Source organism: Heliangelus exortis, chromosome 22, assembly GCF_036169615.1.
Source record: "Heliangelus exortis chromosome 22, bHelExo1.hap1, whole genome shotgun sequence".
Taxonomy (NCBI): domain Eukaryota; kingdom Metazoa; phylum Chordata; class Aves; order Apodiformes; family Trochilidae; genus Heliangelus; species Heliangelus exortis.
Window position 1 is genome coordinate 3,340,626 of NC_092443.1, and position 22,868 is coordinate 3,363,493.

A 22,868-nucleotide genomic window follows, 5' to 3' on the forward strand; every position below is an offset into this window, starting at 1 on the left:
CCTCATTTCACCTGTTTCACACCCTTCTCACACTGTGCTACTGAAACAGGGTCAGTCACTCTGGTCAAGTAGTCCCTCACACAAAGGAAGCAAGGGAAGGCAAAAGAAACACATTTCTATGCAGTAAAGAAGCTGCACAGAAACTCAAACCACCCTTGAAAGACAGAGGTTGATTGTCCATAAACACATCATGAACATGCTCAAATAGGAAAGACAATCTGCCAGTATTTTCAGGTGAAAAAGTAGTGCCTGGGGTAGGCATACAGCTAGGAAACCCAAATTATTTGTTACTAGCAGCTGGCTGAAGACACTACTCCCATGGCACCAGGCAGTTTTCTCCACTGACTTCAGCTCCTGTCCCTTTCCTGGGGAAGAAAAGCACAACAAATGTTTTGAAAACCCAGAGGAACTTCCATGGGACTACAAGACAACCCTCCAGCAGCCCTCTAACTGGCAAGGTAAACTGTGTCCTTTTGCTAAAGTGATGGTGAAACACACAAGGCAGTCTGGGCCTGTCACTGAGCAGGGCCTCTTTCACTGTACATCTTTGTAGTTATTCACAGATAAATGTCTGTGAATCTACAAGGACCCATGTGACAAGTAAAAAAACCCCAACAACCTCAATAATCCTACACAATAGCTGGAATCATTAACATCTGTCTCTGAAAAGCAGGCTTGTGTAAGGCTAAGTGTGCTTTTGCCCACAGGAAACTTAAAAGAAAGCAGCCATAAAAAGAAAATGCAAATTAAAAATTAGAACTTTTATTCTGTTAAAGTGTCCAGTCTTACAAGTCTTTCAGAGAAAACAATAGCAGCCTTCAGGGTGTCAGGTGGAGGTGCTGCCCAATCAATCCCCCATACAAAGTGAATGTCAAGATTCTGAAATGTTACATCAAGTTGCAGGTCTCAGATGCCAAGCCCTGCTCATGCATTTACAAAATGGGAGTGAACAATGATTAAGCCACAAGTAGTGTCTTACTTAAATGGACATGTTTGTCAGCTGCAAAAGATTACTCAGGCTAATTAACCCACTTCTCACTCAGTCTCCCCCAGAAAAATTTCCCCCATTGTTCCATAAACTTCCTTTAAAGGAGATCAAGGAGGAGGAACAACAATGCCAGAAATCCAAAAGAATTCACAACGTTCACCTTGGTTATTGGAGTCCAGCAACTCGAGTACAGCTACTTTTAAAAAACAATTTGAGAGATGAGATTTCTGGCAGGTTTCATAGTGCCAAAGAAGTTGAATGTTAACCTGCCACTGCAGCTGGAGGGAGGAAGGTCCAAGTCAAACAATACTCTTGTCCAGTTCCAGTTCTGCATTGTCACTGTTAGAATGCAGGTAGGACAGAAAATTCACTCTGTTTTGGCACATGCTTAGTAAAATTGCAGGATCCACTGTGTGGCCAAGCAGTGAGGAAAATTCCTTTTAAAATGCAACAAGAAAAAAAAAATTGAAATTTAATCAAGTTTTACTATTTAACATTCACAGCCTTACCTTAGGTAACATTTCAGAGTAGATGACTCCACTGTTTGTGGTGTGACAATATTGGTTTTGTCAGTAAGAAGTCATGACAAAAATTAAGAAATCTCTCCATGGTTGAAAGAATCTGAAGAAACAACAGCCTTGAGGCAGACTATTACAAACACACTTGAAGAAGCAAGTCCCTCAGTGGAGAAGTTACATTAATGCATCTCTAGAGAAGGCAAGGCTATGAATGAAAAAAAAAAAGCTACACCCCCACGTCCCCCAAAGGAGGAAAAAAAAAAAAATATAACAAAAAAAATAACTCAAACCTTTCAATTCCCTTTCTTAACCTTTTTTCTGCTTTGGAAAGGAAACTATGTCACAGCTGTGGAATCAATATTTGAAGTTTTTCCATATACCTCATCCTCTGCAAAGGATATGTCATTGTTCTCAGAATTCCTAGAATCATTTCTTAGAGGGAAAAAACCCAAACAAACCAAAAACACAAAGAGGACCTCAGTGTGGTTCAGCAACAGAAAGCCACTTAATACTATTTATGGTAATGAACATCAAGAACTTTAATTAAAATGAAGTGAGCTAAGTGGAGTGTATAAACAGTAATAAAATAAAAAATGAGGTAGGATATTATCAGGAAGTGACAATTAATACCTAAAAACACCACATAATGAAAGATACCTGTAACAGCCATTTAACCATTCAGACTGGTAAAGTGAATTAATTCCAGCTGACAAATTAACTGGGGACCAAATAATAAAACCAGATAACAATCTTAAACAAAGAACAACTTCAGCTAACATTCCAGTGCATAGTTTCAGAGATACAGCAAGATTTAACACATTTAATAGGTTTGGTATTCCTTGCCTTTCAGCTGGTTCAAAATAATTGGTTGCAATTTATTACTTTTTTGGGGTATTTAGCAAGAAAGGTATGATCACATTTTACTAACCTTCAATCCTAACATGGGATGATCATGATTCTGATCTACAGGGGCTCCAAGAGCTTGTTCAGCTCAGAAGTGCTGTTAAGGAAATGTTTTTAATTCAAGTTGTTGTATGGTTTAGCAGCTAATAAATAATCTGGTTTGCTACTACTCGAGTGCTTTGAAAAACTTGACAGGAGAACAAGACACTGACCTGACTGTTGATTGTCTGCTTAAACTGAACAGTTTTTCTGAACTTAAAAGATCAGTCAGAAAAATAAATACGCAACCTTCAGTTTGATGGAAACTAAAAGGAAAAATATAATATGAACTGATTGAATACTTGTAAATAAGGAAAAGATTTTTGATGTAAGCTCTTCTTTCAAAGACTGAGCAATCCAGGCAAGGGTAGGAAAGGGATGACTCACTCTGCTGTGGGATGAGATTTGCAGGAATACTGAGCAGTAAACACATTCAGGACCTGATGCTTTAGACCCTGTCCTTGAAGTCTTAAAGCTTCCTCCAGCTCATCATAGGAGACTGATAGTCTGGAATCAGTATCTATTTGAGGGAAGACCAAGAAGCACAGATCAGAAGTAAATAATACATATTGCTGTCTTCCAGAGTGGCAAGGTATTTTTGTGCCACCTGTGTTTCTAGTACAAGAAGTTATCAAACTGCTCATCCCAATTTTGCCCAACAGGAAGCAATCTCAAGCCCCAGCAGCCACCACAAAAAAAAAAAAAAAAAAAAAAAAAGCTTAGAATATTGTAAGAGCAGCAGAAAGCTAGTGTTTTCATGCATGATCAATACTGGCCTGTTTTATAATTGCTTTGTAGACCTCAGGCATAGGGCAGTCTCTACTTAGCAAGCAGGAGGAGTATAGGTTTGTTATTTAATCAGAAGTCAGAGACAGTCTCTGACTTGTAGCTGAATAGCCTGTTGTCCACTTGTCCTATGGACAGAGAGACAGAACAGCTGAGGAGGCTTCCAAGCTTCTAGAAGCACTGCTGCAGACTTAGAGAACTTCTAACCTAGCTGTGTAAAGTTCAGTTTGTGTAACCAAGACCACACTTGGAATAAAAAAAAAAAAAATCAAAGTACTCATTTACAATGATCCAGACATACAGAAGAAATCTCTGCTCCTGCAAGCAGGGTGAAAATCCTGAGATACTTCACCCTTTCAGCACTGCCTAGTCTAGAGCATGTGTTGCAAACCATCAAGCTACCCAGTGGTCTTGAGTACAAAACAGAATCCAAGCCTCCCTTCAGCAGCCATTACTCCCCAGTACTATATTTTGGCACAGAGTAAGGAAAAATTAAGTTTCCTTCATAATCCAAACAACCCTCACACCCACCACAAGGAATTGACTGGAAAACAGTACTACTGTAACTAAGACTCAGGCTATTCCTGCTTTACTTGAGCAGCATTAAGCCCACCTAGCAATGTCTGTCCTCTTTATTGATCCAAAATGCTTGTGCAAATAGAACAAGTACAATCCAAGAAGCATCCACATCAATCCTTCCCCATCCTTTTAGCAGTGGCCCCATCAAAGCCCTGACCCCGTTAGAAGTCAGAAGAGTTTTTACAGTACCTTGCCTTCCAGATAAAAGAGATTATTCCCTGTTCAAACTTGTCAAAATGAATGGACTAAGGGAGGCATAATTTACATCTTTCTTAAAAGCAGTTTTATAAACAGATCTGCTGAATTTTAATGCAGCTTTATTTAAGCATCTGAACATAACAAATCCAGAGCCCAGTTAACATTTGTCCATGGTTTCAGCATGTTTAGTGTATATATTTCATATCTTACATCTGATGAAGAAAACCACAGGGGGCTTTGCTGCCCCAGCATCAAAGGGATCACCATGATTTGCTGAAGCCAGGGCCCTGGCTGGCAGCTCACCAGGAATTGCTTTGGAGATGGCTGCAACTTCACTCAGCTGTACCCATGGGAAGCCTCCAAAGCTGCCATGGCCTCAGCTTGCAGCATTCCTCCTTGGAGCCAACCTGCTGGACTGATGCACAGGATCACAGCCAGGACCTGCAGGTCCCTGAGCCTCCTCTGCCTTCTGATGGAGAGTAGAGCAGACTTTGGGTGGGTTGCAGGCACACCTAAACTACCTCACCTCAAGGACATGATTATCTGTAACTACAGGTTCTCTACCCCTACCAGTGCAGAAGGTTGGGGGTTTTTTGTGTGCCAAACAATACCAACACGTCAGACTTGTTTCAATAAAGACTGCTCTGTTCCAGGGATCATGGGGAGCTCAGTCCATGGAGGATTCTCATGCTGCTCCTTAACACCAAGGGAATGAAAAGGACAAGAAAGAAGAGGACAGGTTTCTTTTCCAGCACCAAGTTGAGCCAGCATTAGCCTCTTATTTAGATCAAAAGGTGTAACAGGAACTGACAGCTGTTGAAGTGAGGAAGACAATAGAAAAGAACATTTGAGCAGCTCTGTAAACTGCATCCATGAAAAACACTGGCAAAGCATCTAACAACTGAATACTGAGGGGCAAGAGGTGCAGAGGACACCTGAATGTTCCTCTTTACTAACTTCACCAAGCTCAGGAACAACCTCAACACACTGTCCTATGTTTGTATTTGATATGTGACAAAATACCAGGACTTTAGAAGTAGCTTAAAATCTTAAAGCCAGATACTGAAGCAACTCAGTGCTTCTGGGAAAGCAAATTTGACAGCTCAACTGCTTTTTTATCCAGATCTTCTCCCACTTGCACTATAAGCACCCATTTCAGAATGAACTAAAGCTCTGGAATTGTCACTAGTGCCTCCAGCATATCAGCTGGAGGAGGATGCTATGTGATCTACTTATCAGCACAAGTGGCTTGAAACTGTTAAAACAGTGTAATCTTAAATCAGCAGATATAGTTTGGGGACTTTGGCTTCTTCTCCAGCAGCAGCAGCAGAAAAGGTGTGCAGTGCAAAGGGGAAAGATGAGTAAAAAAAAAAAAAAAAAAGATCTTGCACTTAGGCTGATGTCTGGGATAAGTCTATTCCCCAAATACTAATGCCAGCATCTAGATAGAATCAGCTGTCTGTGTCCCATTCCACCCCACTGTGGGGCCTCACTGACTGAACTGCCAGGTCAGAGTGGAACAGTACCAGGTGTCACAGAAAGAGATGGAAGTTCAAGAGGTTTCCCAGCCTCTTGATCTTTGCTTGCAGGACACTGAACACTCAGTCCCTGACACACATAAGCCCCATTTGGAGTAATGCCTACATTTCACTTTCTCCTCCTAAGGTCATTCCTTCTCACCAGCACCATCCACCACACCCCAGTTCCAGTCCAGAAGAACAGCAACACCTCTTACTCTTGCTGGCCCTTGCTCAGAGGTCAACTACTCTGTCTTCATCCTCATCCTGTTTCCAAGCTTCCCCCATCCTGCATCTGAGGCAAGAAGCCACCTCATTCAGAGTCATGATTGTTCAGGGACTCCTTGGCTAGTCTGGTAGTGATCAGAGGGAAGAGAGGGGAGGGAAAGGGACTGGAACGGCCTTTTGTGTCCTTCTAGTTGGTCAGAGGCTTTTCCTGTTTTCAAGCTTGCTCTTTGTCTGCCCTCCACAGCCTCTCCTTGATTTCCAGGGGCAGGGTGTTGAACAGGTCCTCTTCCACCACCAGCCCACTGCGTTTGAGCAGAGGGCACTCCCCCAGCTCCACGGGCAGGCACTCCAAGCGGTTCCCTCGCAGCTCTATCTGGGACAGGTTTGTCAGCTCTCCAACCCGGGATGGAAGTGACTGCAGCACGTTGTTTCCCAGGTGTAAGGTTCTCAGCTTCCTGCACTGGAACAGCTCTGGTGGGAGACTTTCAATCTGAAAAAAAAAAATAAAGTAAAAAAAAAAAAAAATCAAGTATACACCAAGCAAAGTCGCCAGGTAACCTTCCGGGCTCCAAAGCACAAAGTTTTTTTGGTACTGCCAAAATGCAAACAACAAAAAACAAAAAGAGCCACCAGGTGTTAGCCTTCCCACCTGCAAATAGCCATGAGTTGCTGATTTAATAAGACTTATTTTTATTAAAGCCTTTTAAGAGTCCGGTCGTCCCAAAGTTTCTAGAAAAACAATATGGCCAAGGTTTAACAAACACTGGGCTATGGAATTGCTAAAAACACAGGAATTCAGCATTGTCCTTAATTCAAAGCACCATCTTAGAGGCCACCATTTGCCTCTAAATGCAACCAAGTCCTTTTTAAGTCTTCAATTATGCATGACATCATTCATGGCTAAATTAGACTGCAGTCAGTTCTGAATGAGATGGAGTCCAAGGAAAAGCCAAGACAAGACCAAACCAGTTAAAGACAGTTGGATTCATTGTTATTGGTACTGCTGAGTGTTTGCAAACAGCAACATGCAATCAAATGATCACAGACTCCTGAGAGTGTTATTTAAGGGACAAATACTAGTTTAGGGAGCAAACTACGTGCTAGAACACAGCCTGCTTCCCAGAATGGCACACTGGTACCAGCCAGCTCCAGAAGTCTCTATTGGGTAGGACTGCAGAGCTAGGAGAGGACATTTGAGATAATTCCTGGACTTGGGAAATTCCAGCCTACCAGTCCTTGTGTTTCCTGCAGCCACTTTACTACAAATAACCAGGACCTCAGAGCCTCAGGGCAACTGTGGCCCTGCCCAAGCACCTGCAGAGGATACAAAGCAGCTCAGCTGTTTCACTGGGTCCTCACCACCTTTTGCTTCAAAAGGACACTGGAGGGAAGGTTACTTCAGCCTCCACATTGTATTAGCTTTTTTTTTTTTTTTCCCAGACAGAAATGGGTGGTGCCACACGGTGCTGCAGAAAATGGAGCTGCCTCCAACTCCTTTTCAACCAAGACAAGCTCCACCCCGAGACTGCAGAGGACACACTGCAGATTAACCCTCAGGAAACTGTGCTGGGAAGGTTGCCAGAAGACAAATGGTACAGAATTCTCTGAGTTCTGAACAGCAGCTTTAAGAATCTGTCCAGCTCCATCATTTTTGCTTCAGGCCATCCTCAGAAACTCAGCTCCACTTGCCCCAAGAAAATATGACTTTTAACTTAATATGAAATGATGAGTGCACATCATGGAGTTCACTAGAGCTGCAGTGACCCATAGCAGCATGCACAGCCCCCCAGTCTGTGCCAGGACAACCAAGTGAGCAGCAGCTGGACTGGGATCACTGGGTGGCTCCTGCTTGTCTGCCAGGACTCCTCAGCAGCCCAGACTTGAACGTTCAGCCACTAACTTCAAAATGCTGGCTGGAGTATTAGGAACCCTGTGTAATATTGAACTGCATTAGCAATTAAATACTTGAATTGAGAGCATTTCCCATGTGAGGGGGTACTCAAGCTGCTCTGTCTGCCTCTCATGGGCAAATTTGACAGTGTTCATTTATGAATACATCTTGCCAATAACAGAAAGGATCCTGATATATAATAGTGAAAACTAGGACTGCTCCAGGTCAAGTCTACTGCTTGTTCCCAGAAGAGCCCAGAAGCCACTAATTAGATCTGTCTACAATTTGGAGTTACGTTAAAGCCTTTTTGCAACTGCAGGTGGTAATAAACTCCAAGAGAAAGAGAGCCTCTAAGGAACTGCAGGCAGAATGAATGAAAGCTTCATCCAACCCAGCACAGCTCAGTGCACCAGCCTGTAAAGTCACAGACTGATCTCCTTTGTGATACACAGTAAGTTAAGTCTCCTTAATTTAGAACTCAGGAACCAAGATTCAGGAAAAAACATGGGTACAGTTTGCTTTAAGCAAATAAACACCCTCTGACACAAGCCAAGAAACTACTTGTGGTAAACAGGCAGCATTTAGATGGCTGCTGCCACAGTGCATGAACATGTCTGAAGTTCACAGGTTTAAGTGCATAGTTCTAGATTAAGACTGGTTTCCTCAGATGTCTATTTTAAGCCCCAAACTGATGTCAAACTAGAGACTACAAGCTCCCAACTGCAGAACAACTGAGAAGCAACACTTCTAAACAGCCTCCAATCACCACTTTTAAGCAGTTTCCTTGTTAAGAGAAGAAACCCTACAGCACCAGGGCTGCTCAAAGAAAGGCTTTGCCCCTGGAGTTTTTTGCAGTTGCTTGGTTGAATCTTTCAGAGAAACAAAAGCTTGAGAATTTAAATAAAGCAGCAATGCCAGAAGCATTTCACACACCATTGTAGCATGTTTAATCACACAGATAAGACTTACTCAGTTACTTCTGCTCACTTTGGCTCTGCTCCTGGCTCACTTACCCTGTTGGCTGTCACAGCTAGGTTCTGTAGGTTTTGAAGAAGCCCAACATCTGGTGGTATGAAAGTCAGGTTGTTGTGGCTGAGATCCAAGTAGCGAAGCTTTCTGCAATAGAAGAGCTGGGTGGGGATCTTATCAATCTTGTTACGGTTCAGGTAGAGGCGCTCTAAATTGGTGAGGTTGCCAATTTGCATGGGGATATAGGCAATGTGGTTGTACCACAATTTAAGGCAAGTGAGACGATGTAAGTGCTGGAAGCTGATGATTTCCTCAATGGTCTTTAGGTTATTGTCCTTCAGGTCTATCTCCTGCAGATTGTGGAGGCTAAAGATAGAGTGGGGGATGCGTTCCAAGTCACAGCGGATCAGCTCGAGCTCTGTCAAGTTGACCATTTTCTTAAGGCTGTTGAGAACAATGAGTTTGGTGCCCTCGTTGTTGATGGAAAGCTTCTGAAGATGCACACCAACATCTGTCACCACCTGTGGCAGTTTGGTGAGGTTACTCTTCAACCTTAATACCTTCAGCCTCTTCAGCTCCCTCAACCCATCTATCACAATGTACCGGTTGTTTTCCGCGCTCAAGTTCCCTGTCAGATGGAGCTCCTCTAGTGTCTTCAAGCTGTAAATCCAAAGAGGAATCTCCTTGATGTCTGTGAACTTGATGTGGAGAGATTTCAAGTTCTCCCTCAAGAAGGCAAGGGCTGGAGCCTCAATTTTGGCAGCTGTGTGGTAGAGCCACAGTTCCTTAAGGCTGGTGAGCTGAGCAATGCTGGGGGGAATAGTCACATCAGGGATAAGCTCCAGCTTCAACACCTCCAGCTCAATGAGGTCAAAGACCGTGTCAGGAATGCCACTCAACATGAAGAGATGCAGCTCCAGCTTATCCTGGGAGTTTTTGGTGATCCTCTGGCGCAGCTTCTCCAAAGTCCACTCGTTGTTGAGGTTCAGCTGCCTCAGTTTGTTCTCACTCACCTCTGACAGAAAGACAGCGAAGCGCTTGGAGTACAGGGGGTCATACTGATCAATCAGGTGGAGCATGAAAGCAAAGTCATTTTTCACATCAGGAATGTCACTGTAGCTGCTCTCCTCCCGGATGGACTCAAAGGAGTATTTCTTGAGCGACCGCCTCAGCATCCACCAGAGTGTGTACATGCAGATGACACCATAGACTATCACCAGACTGATGTAGAAGGAGGCCAAGATTTTGAAGAGAGTGGCCAAAGGATGAGCACAGCGGTACATCCTGTAGCCAGTCAAGCTCTCAATGTCCACTTTACAGTCAACATCAAACGTTATGTTGTTGACATAATAAACGGTGTAGCAGATTATCAGAATGAACTTGATCACTTTGATGATGGTCTGTCTCATGTACAGGCGATAAACAATATCTCCCTCTTCCACGTGTGTGCGGAACTTTTTCACTTTCTCAAAAAGTGCCTTGGCTTGTTCACCTTCCTTTTTATCCAGGACACCAGTCTCAGACCGGTCCACAATTCCTTGCTCGATTCGAGACTTTGTTCTCTGCAGCATGGGAACAGTGGCTTCCACATCCTCACTGACCGTGGAGGATTTCTTGTCCATGGAGCCATTCATTTTCCCAAATGCTGGCTTGGTATCACTCTCTTCCACCACCGTCTCAGATAATGCCCTAGTGGTCCACGGAGAGTCAAAACACTTAAGCAAAATAGACACAAAATGCTCCAGCTTGGAGCTTGTCCTTGGGAATTTGAACCAGAAGTTGCTACAAGCCAGGAAGATGAGAGTGTGTAGCAGCACCAGATAAGGAAAATACTTGGCAAACCAGTGAAGGCGGTTCTCGTAGCACACCGCGTCCACGTAGTTATACTGGTGCCGGTCCAAATCGTATCGGATCCCAGTGGGCCCCATGTCAGCAGAGGGAACAAGACTAGAGTTATAGTAGGTACGCTCCGGGCTTGAAGCCATCCAGCCTCTGACCGAGTCATTGCAAGAGTCTTTGGTAACCCATTTACAGGGCAGACAAATCATTTTGTCCTGGGTGACCTGGAGTGTCCCACCAAACACTGCAATCATCAGCATCACGATGGAGATGTAGTCTGTGAAGACATCCCACCACGGCTTCAGGATGCGGTACGCTGGCTGCGTGTCAGCAAAGTAGCGCAGTTCAGTGACTGGAATCATGATTCACCTGGAAGGAAACCAGAAGCAGCATTAGGAGCTTGAACTCTTGGGTTCTGCCTTTTCAGAGGGCAGGAAGAAACTCAGGGTAAGCGCTGCCACAGCGAGGCTGGAATTAGTTGAGGCCAAATTTCAAAGTGGCTTTGAGGCAAAATGAATGGGGCTCCCTGTGAGAAATTTGCTACAGCTGGGACTGGAGTTTGGTTTTGCTGCCTTCCCTGAGAGATGAACTGGCACAAAACATCACAACTGATATTTGTCATTAGCAGTCTGTGGGGCAAGACTTCACTTTTAAAGAAAGCTTGTGGACAGACTTCAACTACCCCAGCCAGACCAGGAGTTTACTGTTTTGTTTTGTGTTTTTTTTTCCAGGGATTTTATTTCAGGGATGCAGCACTAGTAATGGCAAAACCCACACACAGAACACAGCTCTCATGAGTTGGTTGCTGTTTTTACAGAGCTAGAAAATAACTCTGCATTTGTGTAGTTCTCCAACTGCTGGGGCAAAGAAGATTTACAAACAATATAATTTTATTTCCTAGAACCACTGAAAAAAAAAAAAACAAACCAAAATTGCCTGATATGACGACTTTTCATTCCATGTAATTAGTTTTGGCTTCCTCCTTTGCATTAATTCTCCAAGGAAAGATTAGTTACTTGCCCTCTGACAGAATCTGTACTAAAATCCTGTAACAGCTGCTCTTTGTCTTACTTGCTTCAGAAATAGAGGAAAGGGGAGACATAGTTAAAAAAATTCACTTCCCTGACCAACCACTCCCACCTAGAGTTCATCTCAGCTGGGACTCCAGTGTCACAAAGGAAATCAAAAGGTTCTGGGAAGCAGAGGCCTTATGGCAGTGCTTGTTCTGTCCTTCAGACTTCCAGATGAGACTTGGAGCACATTCTTTTGGAAAGCCTGGAAGCCTGGCTGATGGATAACCATGAGCTCACAAAATTCAAAAGAACCTGAAGTCATTGTAACTTCTTTTAATGACAGTGAAAAGTTCAGTAATATCACATCATACTTGCTACAGAAGTCCCAGACTAGGACAAGCACTGATCTTTCAGTCATTTTGAAATTCCCATTAATTCAATTGAAAAAGAGGAAAAGCAAAAATTAAAATCAGGTTTCCCCAATCCACAAAATATCATTTAGACAAAGTCAGGGGGCTGCAGGGTTCTGTATGCCACTGGGTGGGAGAAAGCTCTTTGACAAGTGGGGTACCCACACCACCTGCTTTGATGGAATTCAAGTTTGTATTTAAAATTAATTTCCAGCCCAGAACTGCAAAGGAAATCCTTCCAAATATGAACTCAAAAAGCACCACATTCCTTGGAGACGCTGAATACAGAACTCTATTCCCTGGTTTGCTGCTTACAACAATAAATGGTAAAATGCCAGCTTGGACTTAGTGCTACTAGGGAAGGCTGCAAGCAACTAGAGGTGGTAGACTGAAAGATGACAGCAATCTCTGAAGCAGCATTTATCCTGCTGCCCATCCAATTCCAATACTACATTCATTCACATCAGAGAAAACAGACTAGAGTAACTCTATGTACAAATTTAAACCTTTTTTTTTTCCTGAGTGGTGAATTTTGAGAGATAACAATCCCCTATTCAGAATTTCTATAAAACAAGGAAGAACAACTAATCTATTAATTGATCAACCTGTAAACACATGCCATCCTAGCACTGGATGTAGAAACAAGGGATGAAAACAGCCACATGCAGCACTGTCAGAAGCAACTACTGCTCTGTTAGGCTGCAGAGTGGCTGGCATGCCCCTGCAGGATGGGCTGTGTTGAGCAGATTAGGGCAAGAGGATTGCACATTCCCAGAGAAAGGGAAGAACAGGCAAAACTGAACTTCTTCTGAACACCACCTGAGCAGCTTGAGTAAGAGGAGTGACAAGGTGTTCAGAGCCCTCCAGCCAGTCCTGTTGCTAGCTTGCTGCAAAGCCTTATGCAATGGATTTCAGCCACGCCTCAGCTTCCCTCCCCAAATAAGACACCCACCTCAGGGAGAACAGTCCATTTGCAAGATATATTTGAGAAGAACTGTCTGTGCCAACTGCAGAAATACTAATTCCAGGATAAAACAAGGTACAGAAGTTTTCTTTACATCCCCAGCACTCCCTAACACCTCTAATAAAGGCAGCAGTACAACAGTTCCCTGAATCACAGTTCCCAGTGATGCATGTTTTCTCTGTTTATCAACACATACAAGAAAATTCCAAATCAAACTCCATTTCTGCATTTTTTGCAGAATCTATAGCTCTGACAGAAGCTCTTACACTATCCCAAGCCTCTCACCTTTCCATTCTCTATTTCTTCAGAAGCATCAAAACATGTATCTGAATGTTTTCTTTCTTTGTTTGCTTTTTTGTTAGCATCCCTACCACACCAGCCTAGCAGGAGGCAGGACAATTAATTGAGAAACCAAGAAGTTCAGCTACTGAAAGCTTTGAGAGCCAGGGCAAGACTGCTGACACTCTACCACAGGGCAAAACAAAGACAAGAACACACATGTCCTCTCTGTCACCCTGCAAGCCTCCCACCACCATCAGACTGAGGGAGCAGAGTCCTGCACTGCCAGAGTCCAAACAAGAGAAAGCCTGGAAAGCTTTGTGAAAGAGGAACATTGAAAGCCACTCTGTTATCTGCTGGAACAGGTATCTGCCTTCTGAAATCCAACTATGCTTGCAGGTGAGCAGAGCTTCAGTTCTACCAGATTCATTGCCCAGGGAGGGCTTTGAGAGCCAGAGACCTTACCACACACCACCCTAAGGCTCTCTCAGAGGCTAAAGGCAGTCTTCCAGCAAGAACACATTGTTCTTAAACACTCCTGTCAGACATGATGGAAAGCTTTTGTACTGGCTCCTTCTAAACTACATCTAAGAGGTAACAAAAGCTGCCATACCATTTGTTACTCTCCATAAATGCTGTGCAAGATGCTACTCCTCTTTTCAGAAGCTTCCAGTGAAAATACTGATGCTGTTCATGAAAGAACTGCTCCTTCTTTAAACAGCTCCTTACTCCTCCTACCCCACACTGAGGGGAAAAAAAAAATAGCTCTTTCCTTCTCTTGCCTAGATAAAACTTCTTCCCAAAGAGCCTTTTTCCAGGATTCATCAATCTTAGCTGGGAAACTTCTGCAGGAATCATCAGGCCCTCACTGGCTCAGGAAGTAGAGAAGATCTCTTTTCAGCAATTGGGATCTCATGGTTAAGGCACTTTCAGAGTTGAGCTGCAGGGCTGGGTTGCTACTTTTGCCCTACCCAGGAAATGCCTGATTTCTTCTCACAAAAAATTGACCTTGTGCTCACACTTTGATTTGTATCTGTAAATAGATAGGAGAGAAAACAACAAGAAATTAGCACAGCAGGCTCCATTTACATGGGGTAGAAAATCTCCCTTTACAGTGTGCACCTACAAGGCAGCTCAAAGAAAATTCTAAAAAACCATCTGAGTGTCCCACCACAGCTCAGTGTCAGTGATCAAACCCCGGTAGGGTGGAGCAGGAAATCTCCTGCCTTCCAGTAACAATGACAGAGTCACTGGAGGAAGAAAAGGACATTCACAGCAAGTCCCCACGTGTCCTGGCAGCAGTGGACACCCTGTTCAAGTCCTAGAAGAACAACAGTAAAATAGAGAGCATTTTACCTTTGAGGGATTCAGCTACACCAAAGCAGCACTGCTATTCATATCCAATGTTGGACAACCCCAGGACAGCCTCTAGCAGCAGTATCTGAGACTGTACCAAGAAAGGTCTGTACACTAAAACCTCATTATTGTACAGCTGGATCAATTCAGCCTAAATAAGCACACTCCTCAAATCTTTGCACATTATACATTTAGATTCTACGTAGCTCTTCAGCACCCATAGATCCACCTGAGTCCAAGTTCTCATCACACCATGGGCTCCTTTTCCCAGACACCCATCCCTGCCTCAGCCTTCTGGGCACATCCCAACCATGTGCAGCACAACCTCACTGGTAATGCTGAACCAGCTGAGACAACAGAAGAAAACAGCAGTTTTAGACCTAAGTAACCAGCCTGACAAACTTCCCCAGACTGCAGCTGACCATAAGCATCACCAAATACTACTGCTATGTTTCACCAGACACACCTGGAGAGAGAAGATAATCAATTGTGTCAGAAGAACAGGGACATCCTGAGCACACCACACCTAAAGAGTAAAACCAGCCCAGGAACAAGATTAAATGTATCTGGCTGACAGAGACATCAGAAAGCAGCCTGTACCTACCCAGATAAAGGCTGACACAGAGCACGAGTGCTTTCCACAATGCCCAGGACTCCAGAGATATTTAATAAGTTCAAAGTATTAGCAGAGCAACAGCTGCAAGAACATTCTCTGATCTGGACAATTCCTCTAGCCAAAATCATCCAACCTAAACAAGAAGAAGATTGACTTATTGTTGACAGACACCTGGCTGAGCAGCACTTCAAATTCCTGTCTGCAGCTGCTGGCCAGCACATCCAGCTTGGGACAGTGAACAGAAACAACACCACTGTTCTGTTTCACTGGCTATTTTGTCAGCTCAGTTCATCTTTTACTGAATATTTTATTCAGCCTTCCTTCTTTCTTTTGGCCATTCTTTTTCTAACGAAGCTACTAACAAAACAGGACTACACAAGAATTCAAAAGTTTTCACCCTTTACCTCCAGGATCTGCATGAAATCAGGTAAGTTCTCACCTAAAACTGTCTAGGAGACTGCTGCATGCTACTACAGGTAACTAAACACAGATGCATTGTATGTTGGATTTTGCAACTCTTTAAGAGTTTCCATTACACATATTCTTAATTCTCAACAGATTTCTTTGTAAGACTGAGACTGCAAAGCAGAATTCAAGCACTGCTGACAGAGTTTCTTACCTCTCAGAAGCCCAGAGAAAGACACATTTGTTCTTGTGCTGACAGCATCAGAGGTGGATAAGAAAAATCTGGATGCTGCTGAGACTATAGCCCTGATCACTGACGAGCTACAACATGTTACAGTAAATTTTCAACAGAGCAGAGCTTCTCTCCACTGCATGCTGCCACCTGAAATCCTAAAGAAGGGCATGACACAGAGCTCTTTGTTGAAAAACCAGGAAATGTAAGAGCTTTGCTGGTCAAAAATGGTACTGGGAATTTATGTGTCTCCTCCCCCATGTTTATAAGGTCCAGAAATCAAAGGAAAAGGGAAACTAAACAGAGCTGCTTTCAGTCACCCTTAAAAAAAAATCTAAGCACAAGAAGAGCCGTTTTCAACTGGAAAAGTCCAAGACAAGAGATGGAACAACTTGTTTTGTCTTTTGTTGTTTAGAAATAAATAGCAGTGATGCCAGGTGCCAAAGCCCTACCAACCATTATTCCTACATCAGGGCCCTTCTGCATTATAAAAAAAATTTTTTTTAATTCCCTTCTGTGGGACAAATGTCTTCTGAGATAGAGAAGTGAATATGGGAAGTTTAAAAGGTCATTTATAATTTAAACTAGCAGATAGAGCAGTGGAACAGCAGCTGCCAGAACTTATACTTTTCACTATTTTCACTAAGTGGAACAGCCAGTGAACTAGACAAGGTAGGTTGGTTTTCACACAACAGCAGCTGTATGCAACATTCAGTCCCACTCAACCCACAAGACACAGCAGGATGAAGTGAACCAAGTGGGCCACATCATCTTTACTGATGCTCATGGAAAAAAAAATAACCCACCCACACTTTGGATAGCATTTCATCATCTTTACCCCTTAGATGACTCTTCCTGTCAGGTCCAGGACTGATTTTTTTTTTTTTCTTAACAGTCTAGTGCAACAGCTCCTGTTTACTGTCACACAAGCTTCCCTGTACCTAGAACTATCAGAACAATCCCAGCTGGAGACCTGGGCTGGCCAGCCATATCCTCTGACAGCATTTTGCTCCAGCTCCACAGAATTCAGAGAATTTGCCCCAGAACTCCACAGTCTGGAGTTATCAGCATCACTGACACTTGGAGCAGGGACTGTATGTTGGTGTCATGCAGCTGTGTAAATTTAAGTGCTACAAGATGACTTGCAACAGTGATGTAAACCAGAAAAGCTGTGTCAGCTTATGAATTATGAACATGCATGGTCACAGGCTTCCTATCCAAAATTTATTTTCTTTTTGCCTTAAAAAGATGTTTCAAGGGCACTGGAGCTTGAATTGGAAAAGGACTCTGTGAAACACTCCCTTCTACTGACTGTTGTAAGCACTTGAATTTACTCTGTTAGTAACTATTTAAGATAAACAGACAGCAACAGCATTAGCTTGTAGCAACCAGAAGAGCTTTAAGCACTAAATTATCTGCAGAAGGTTCTTCAGCATTTAATTTAACCAGTTATTTCCAGCTAAAGACAGAAATGGCAGACAGAGCAGAACTTTGACATATCTCACATCAGATTAAGAAATCAAGACACCAGACTCCACATAAGAAAAACAACTTTTAAGCAAGGGCAATCTTAATTGATTGTTGACAGACTGTCACAACAGGCACAAATCCACGGGTGTTGCCACAGCTGTATTCAAGCTCAAAGAGATGAGCCAGTTGAGATTAAAGAAGATACAGATGAGAGCAAAAACCAGATACATATCACATCAGCTATCATCACAATATGTAGTCTGAGAATGAAGAGGAACAAGTACATATTAACCTGTTCATATATTCACCATACTTTTTAAGCCTTGCCTTCAGGACCACGAGCTCCAAAATGACTACAACTTCCAACTCAGAACATTTTCTGACTGATTGAGATGATTAATAAGGGGTAGGCCATCTACCCTTGGTCACAAAGACTGGATAAAACCAAGACCCCAAAGGAGAGGCTGCTGACTAGATCAGGACACAGCTCTACTGTGCCCAGAGGCAGGCTGCAGCTAGAGAAGCAGCTTGCAAATTGTCACAAGAGGAGCTTTGTGAATTGCCAAGGTAATTTTATAGCTAATGTTAACAATGCTCAGTATACAAGGAGAGGGAAGAACTATTATTTCAGCAGGGAGGTCATGACTGAAGAGCTTTTAGTTTCAAATGCAGTTTCATAGCAGCAGGAGAGGAATATGAAATCCAGTTCATATAGCTGGATTCTAAGTGGCAATACAAAATACATGCACCACATCAACAGTTTAAAGAAAAAGCATTCAAAATATGCTCTTAAAAGCATGTAGACTGCTGAACACCTGTTCAGTGTTAGTGTGCATATCAAACAAGCTATTTTTGAAAGCACTCAAAAAAATGCATAAAGGAGGCTCCCCACACTGCAGCTGAATATGTTAAATTTTAATCTTTAACAAAAGAATAGCTATGCATGCTGTCTCCTCCCCCTGATATTAAGAAGCCCCACACAAAAACTCCTAAACTCTTCTCTGTGTTCCACTAGCACTCACCTGACCTGCCCTTTTGTTTTCCTAGACACCAGTTAGGCTCAATTTCACACCAGAAGCAGGTTTCACTTCCTTTTCAAGTGCTCTAACTGAACAAAAATTCCTTCTTTAGAAGGTAGAACAATTACATGAAGGCCTGCTCCTATCCCACAGCAGTAATACAGTAACTTATACATTGACATCTACTGCTTATTTAAAATGAAAAAAAAAGGTATCAGAGAACCTCAAACCACAGATCTTCTTTCTGAATGCCTGAAGCATTTGCTAGAGTGTAATCAACTCCATGCACTCAGTAAGTCATCACTGGAAGGCTTCAGGCACTCCACATTTCAAACACAGAAACATTAGCTTTTAATATATGGCTTCTGGCATACTTTAAGGAAATGTTTATGCACATTGTCTTTGACATACATGAATAAAGTTAAATTTCCAAATACCATCAGTACAAAAACCAGATGAGTGAGCTGCAAGAACACCATTCATTCCAGAATTAATACTTGCATGCTGGAAGCAACACACTGCGCATCTTGCTGCTCAAAACACAATATGGACAGCATTTCTCATCACAGAATTTCACAATACCTTTCATCCTTATTCTAGTGAAGACCCAAGGAAGCATGGAGCTTCTTGCAACTAGTCTGTCACTGCCTGACACCTACACAGGTGACTGGTCAGTGCAGTCCTAAGAGTTGAGTGTGAAAAACTGCTTAGGAGATGCCTATACAGCAATGCAAACATCACCCTGCAGGAAATGGAATGGAAGCACCTACCTAACTGAATGGTTCTTGCTGCTTCTCAGCTGCATCCCTTTTAGGCAGCAGTCACCAAACCATTAACTGGACAGTCTTTAAGTATTTGCCATTTAGTGCACTGAGAAGTCAGGGTTTACGTGGCCAGGAATTACATGTATGGGTGAATACAGAACAGTTATATGGACAGTGCTCAGTTCCTGTACTTTTTTTCATCTTCAAGCTGACTAAGGGCATAACTGGCATAGCACCACTCTCCCCATATCATAGAATCAGACAGGTTGGAAAGGACCTCTGAGATCATCAAGTCCAGCCCTTGAACCACTCCTGCCATGGTTACCAGACCATGGTACTGAGTGCCACATCAGTATCTTCTTAAAAACCTCTAGGGGTGAAGAATCCACCATCCTAACCCTAACCCTGGGCAGCCCATTCTAACACCTGCTTACCCTCTCTGTAAAGAATTTCTTCCTAATATCCAACCTAAAGCTCCCCTGGCAGAGCTTAAGACCACGCCCTGTTGTATTACTGGGAGCAGAGCCTGATCCCCCCCTGGCTCCAACCTCCTTTCAGGGAGTTGTAGAGAGTGATGAGGTCTCCCCTGAGCCTCCTCTTCTCAGGAGGCTTCCTCAGCTCCCCCAGCCCTTCCTCATAGGACATGTGCTGGATCCCTTCACAGCCTTGTTGCTCTTCTCTGGACCTACTCATGCTCTGATCAACCACCTTGCTCTTTATCAGCAATCTCATCACTGCCCTGTGATTTGCAATTATGTTTAAACAATGTACTAGTTTGGTTAGGGTTTTGGGGTTTTTTTTGTCTTTATTTTACCACTCCAAAGCTGGACTGCAGCCCTTACCCTGCAGCTGGGTTCTGCTATCTGTACTTCAGTTCTCTGTGCTGGAAGTGGATGATGTTCCTGCGTGTTGGATCCTGAGCGTGTGCTGAAGCGTTGCATTCCCCACACTCCATGGAAACAGCTTCCCTGAAACAAAACAGAGATTATCAGCAAAGAAGAGGGGATCAAGTTCACAGAGAGACCATGTCATGTAAAAGCTTGCTGAAGGACAGCTAAGAAACAAGGAACAACTCACAGGATTGCTCAGAACCCAAAAGAGACACTGATACCTAGAAAGATGGTAACTGCTCTAGGAGCTAACTAAACCTCTTAGGAGGAAGGAATCTCCAACTGTTATTGAATCCCCAATCTGTTATTCCAAGTCACCAAAAAAGCAAGCGTGCAATTAAGCAGATGTTGAATATTAGTATTATAACTAAGCCTAAACTGGTAGAAACAGTTTAACTCCTGAAAGAACAAGATTTTTCAGATGGGAACAGTATTAATGGTTTTGCTACCTAGTTTCTGAAAAGCCTGAATGTTTTTGGTTTTGTTTCTTTAAATGTTACCATCAAGAACATCTGGAAAAGCAGATCCCATTCCTAACCACTTTAGAGGCAATCAACTGTCCCCTTCCCTCCGGGGACGTATCTACCAACATGTATCTTCTTCAAGTGGCATCAATTTAGCACCATCAACAAGAACTGCAACAGTTTTTGGGTTTTATTTTTATTTCTTGCTTCCTGCGTGTCAGCAAGGGGCATGGGAAAACAGGCAAGGGAGCAGACCTAAGCTTTGAGAGATCTCTCAAGCGTCCAGCCTCCTAGCTATGTGCGTGAGGACTGCAGAATCCCAGAACGGATTTTGTCAACAAGGAAAAATTAAGAGAGATATCAGCGGAGGACGGGGGAACGGGGGGAAACACCAACAACAGCAAAAATAAAAGAAAAACAATCCCGTACTGGTGAAGATGTTCAAGAATACATTCCTCCAGACCCCAGAGATACGATCGGGGCTGACAGATTTTGAAGGGACTCCCCTGTGATCAAAGCTCCTCTATTTGAGGTGTGACAGACCGTGCGAGAGGACCCCCTGACCTTCTCCCCCCCCTCACCTCAGGCAAGGAAGGGCCTCAGCGCCAGCCCAAACCCCGGACACCTCGGCACCGGCTACCGCGCATCAGCCCCCTCTGCCCACAAGCCCGCCACACCGCCCCAGCCTTCCAGAAACAGAAAAGACAACCTCTAGAAGATATAAATAAAAACCCAACCAGCTTCCGCCCCCAGCACTGCTGCCAGGTAACAAACACAGAACTTCTCCCCCTTGCCGGAGAAGCGGTGTCCCCCGGAGGACACAGCCGGCACACAGACTCCGACAGGATCCCCCTACCTCGCCCCACAGACGTGAGGCACCCACCTGCCCCGCCGCCTGACAGGGGAGGGACGAGGGGGCACGGAGGAAACGAATTACTGACGAATTAGTCAGCAAATTCTCCCCGCCCGCCCGCCTGCCCCGGTGGTGCGAGAGGAGCAGCGGAGCGCTCAGACCCCACGCGTGGCCGCTGCCCTCCCCTCAGGGCTGCGCTGCGCTCCCTCCCCGCGCCGGACCCCCTACCCCAGCCCTGCCCACCGCGGGGCCCCATCCCGCTCCCCTCTCACGGCCTGGGGGGGGGGGAACGTGTCCCCGCAGCTCCGCGCGTCCGCACCCGGGGCCGCTGAGGGGAGGGAGGGCGGCGTGAGCCGTGCCGCAGAGCCCGACCGCCGGCACCCACCTGGCCGCCTCGGCCCCCGCCTTCCCTTTCGCCGTCTCCGGCTCCTTTTGTTCGCCAAGCCGCCCTTGGGCCCGCTCCGCCCCGGAACTGACCTCACTCTGCCGGCATGGTGGCCATCAGCCCGTCCCGCCGCCGATAGCCAGGAGCGAAGAAGGGCGCGCCGCCATCTTTGTGCAGGGAGCGGCCCATTCTGGGGGGTGGAAGGAGGTGGCATTTATGGCGGCGGGAGAGGGGGCGAGAGGAAGAGGAGGGGAAACTGAGGGCGGGGGCGCCATCTTGGTGCAGGGCAGCGCGCAAGATGGTGAAAGACTTAAAGGAGCCCCCGCAATTCCAGCCTCACCAGGGCAGGTGAAGGGGTAGATGAGGAGATGAGTGCACTTATCTGATACCTTGGGAGGCCAGGACTTTTTTTTGTAAAAAAAAAAAAGTTTAATGTACAGCATGTACATCCCTCGTACATGGCCATGCACAACTCTCAGCGTGTGGCGCTGAGGGGTGACAGCCGCTGTCCCTCAGGAAGAAGGGAGGGCAGCCAGGCCTGCCAAGGACAGCTTCAGGCCCTGATTCAGTCCAGTGTCCCTGCCGTGAAAACACAGAAAAGTAAAAACTTACAGCAGCAATGCCCTGACCTCACATGTTTGCAGTTTCAGCCCCTCTGCTCGTGATTCAAGCCGTGCAAAGCCATGAGAGGAGTGGCTGCTCCTGGTGTGTCAGACACAACACGAGGCTGCCTCTTCCACTATTCAGGGGGCCAATCCTCTTCTCAGGTGACAACAGAATCTCCCCTTAGCTCCTAAATAAATAAGTAAAAATTAAATAAATATAATAACAGCAAATGGTTTAAATCAGCTATGTCTGCCTCACTCCATGGCTATGGGATGTGCACACACCCACAGCAAAACCGATGTACACCTGGTTGTCATCCTTTGAATAACCAAGCAATAACCAAGACCACAGATATCATCCATACTTAGGGACCAGAAGCACCCAGTTCAGATGAGTGGAGAAAATCCAGTGGACTTCTCACTGGATGTCACAAATGAAAAACAGGATACATGTAGTATCAACATTAAGGGTGGTTAGCAATAAGAGAATGAAAATCATTTAAATCACTGCTTTTACCATTTTCTTCCTTAAGAGCCAACCTGTGCAACATTTCTGAAGTGGAATATTTTGAAAAGCCCATCCATTTCTGTAACAACAGCTCATCACACTAAGGCCACGGAAAAATACAGCGTTTGTTTCCTCAGAGCAGGAATAGTAATGCTGGCGTGTTATGAGGATATATCCAAC

The 22,868-nt window shown here is 44.4% G+C and overlaps 1 protein-coding gene across 2 annotated transcripts; it reads right to left on the minus strand.

Annotated features, from left to right (window-relative positions):
* Positions 1 to 740: 740 nt before the first annotated feature.
* Positions 741 to 21,760, minus strand: LRRC8A (leucine rich repeat containing 8 VRAC subunit A). 2 transcript variants are annotated; one of them, XM_071765754.1, is made up of 5 exons: positions 21,576 to 21,749; positions 19,826 to 19,951; positions 18,223 to 18,308; positions 8,661 to 10,824; positions 741 to 6,246 (listed from the first exon to the last, which is right to left on the minus strand). In XM_071765754.1, exons 4-5 carry the CDS (start codon positions 10,815 to 10,817, stop codon positions 5,971 to 5,973), a joined length of 2,433 nt encoding a protein of 810 aa, XP_071621855.1. In that variant the 5' UTR covers positions 10,818 to 10,824; positions 18,223 to 18,308; positions 19,826 to 19,951; positions 21,576 to 21,749; the 3' UTR covers positions 741 to 5,970. The 2 variants fall into 2 exon arrangements, with proteins under 2 accessions (XP_071621855.1, XP_071621853.1); XM_071765752.1 differs by lacking the exon at positions 18,223 to 18,308 and having other exon boundaries at positions 21,576 to 21,760.
* Between the last annotated feature and the right edge of the window lie 1,108 nt (positions 21,761 to 22,868).

Coding starts and splice junctions, on each gene's coding strand:
- LRRC8A (XM_071765752.1), bottom strand. CDS start 10,817: ATGATTCCAGTCACTGAACTGCGCTACTTTGCTGACACGCAGCCAGCG. Junction 6,247..8,660: donor TAGCTGTGACAGCCAACAGG/GTAAGTGAGCCA, acceptor TTTTTTTTTCAG/ATTGAAAGTCTCCCACCAGA.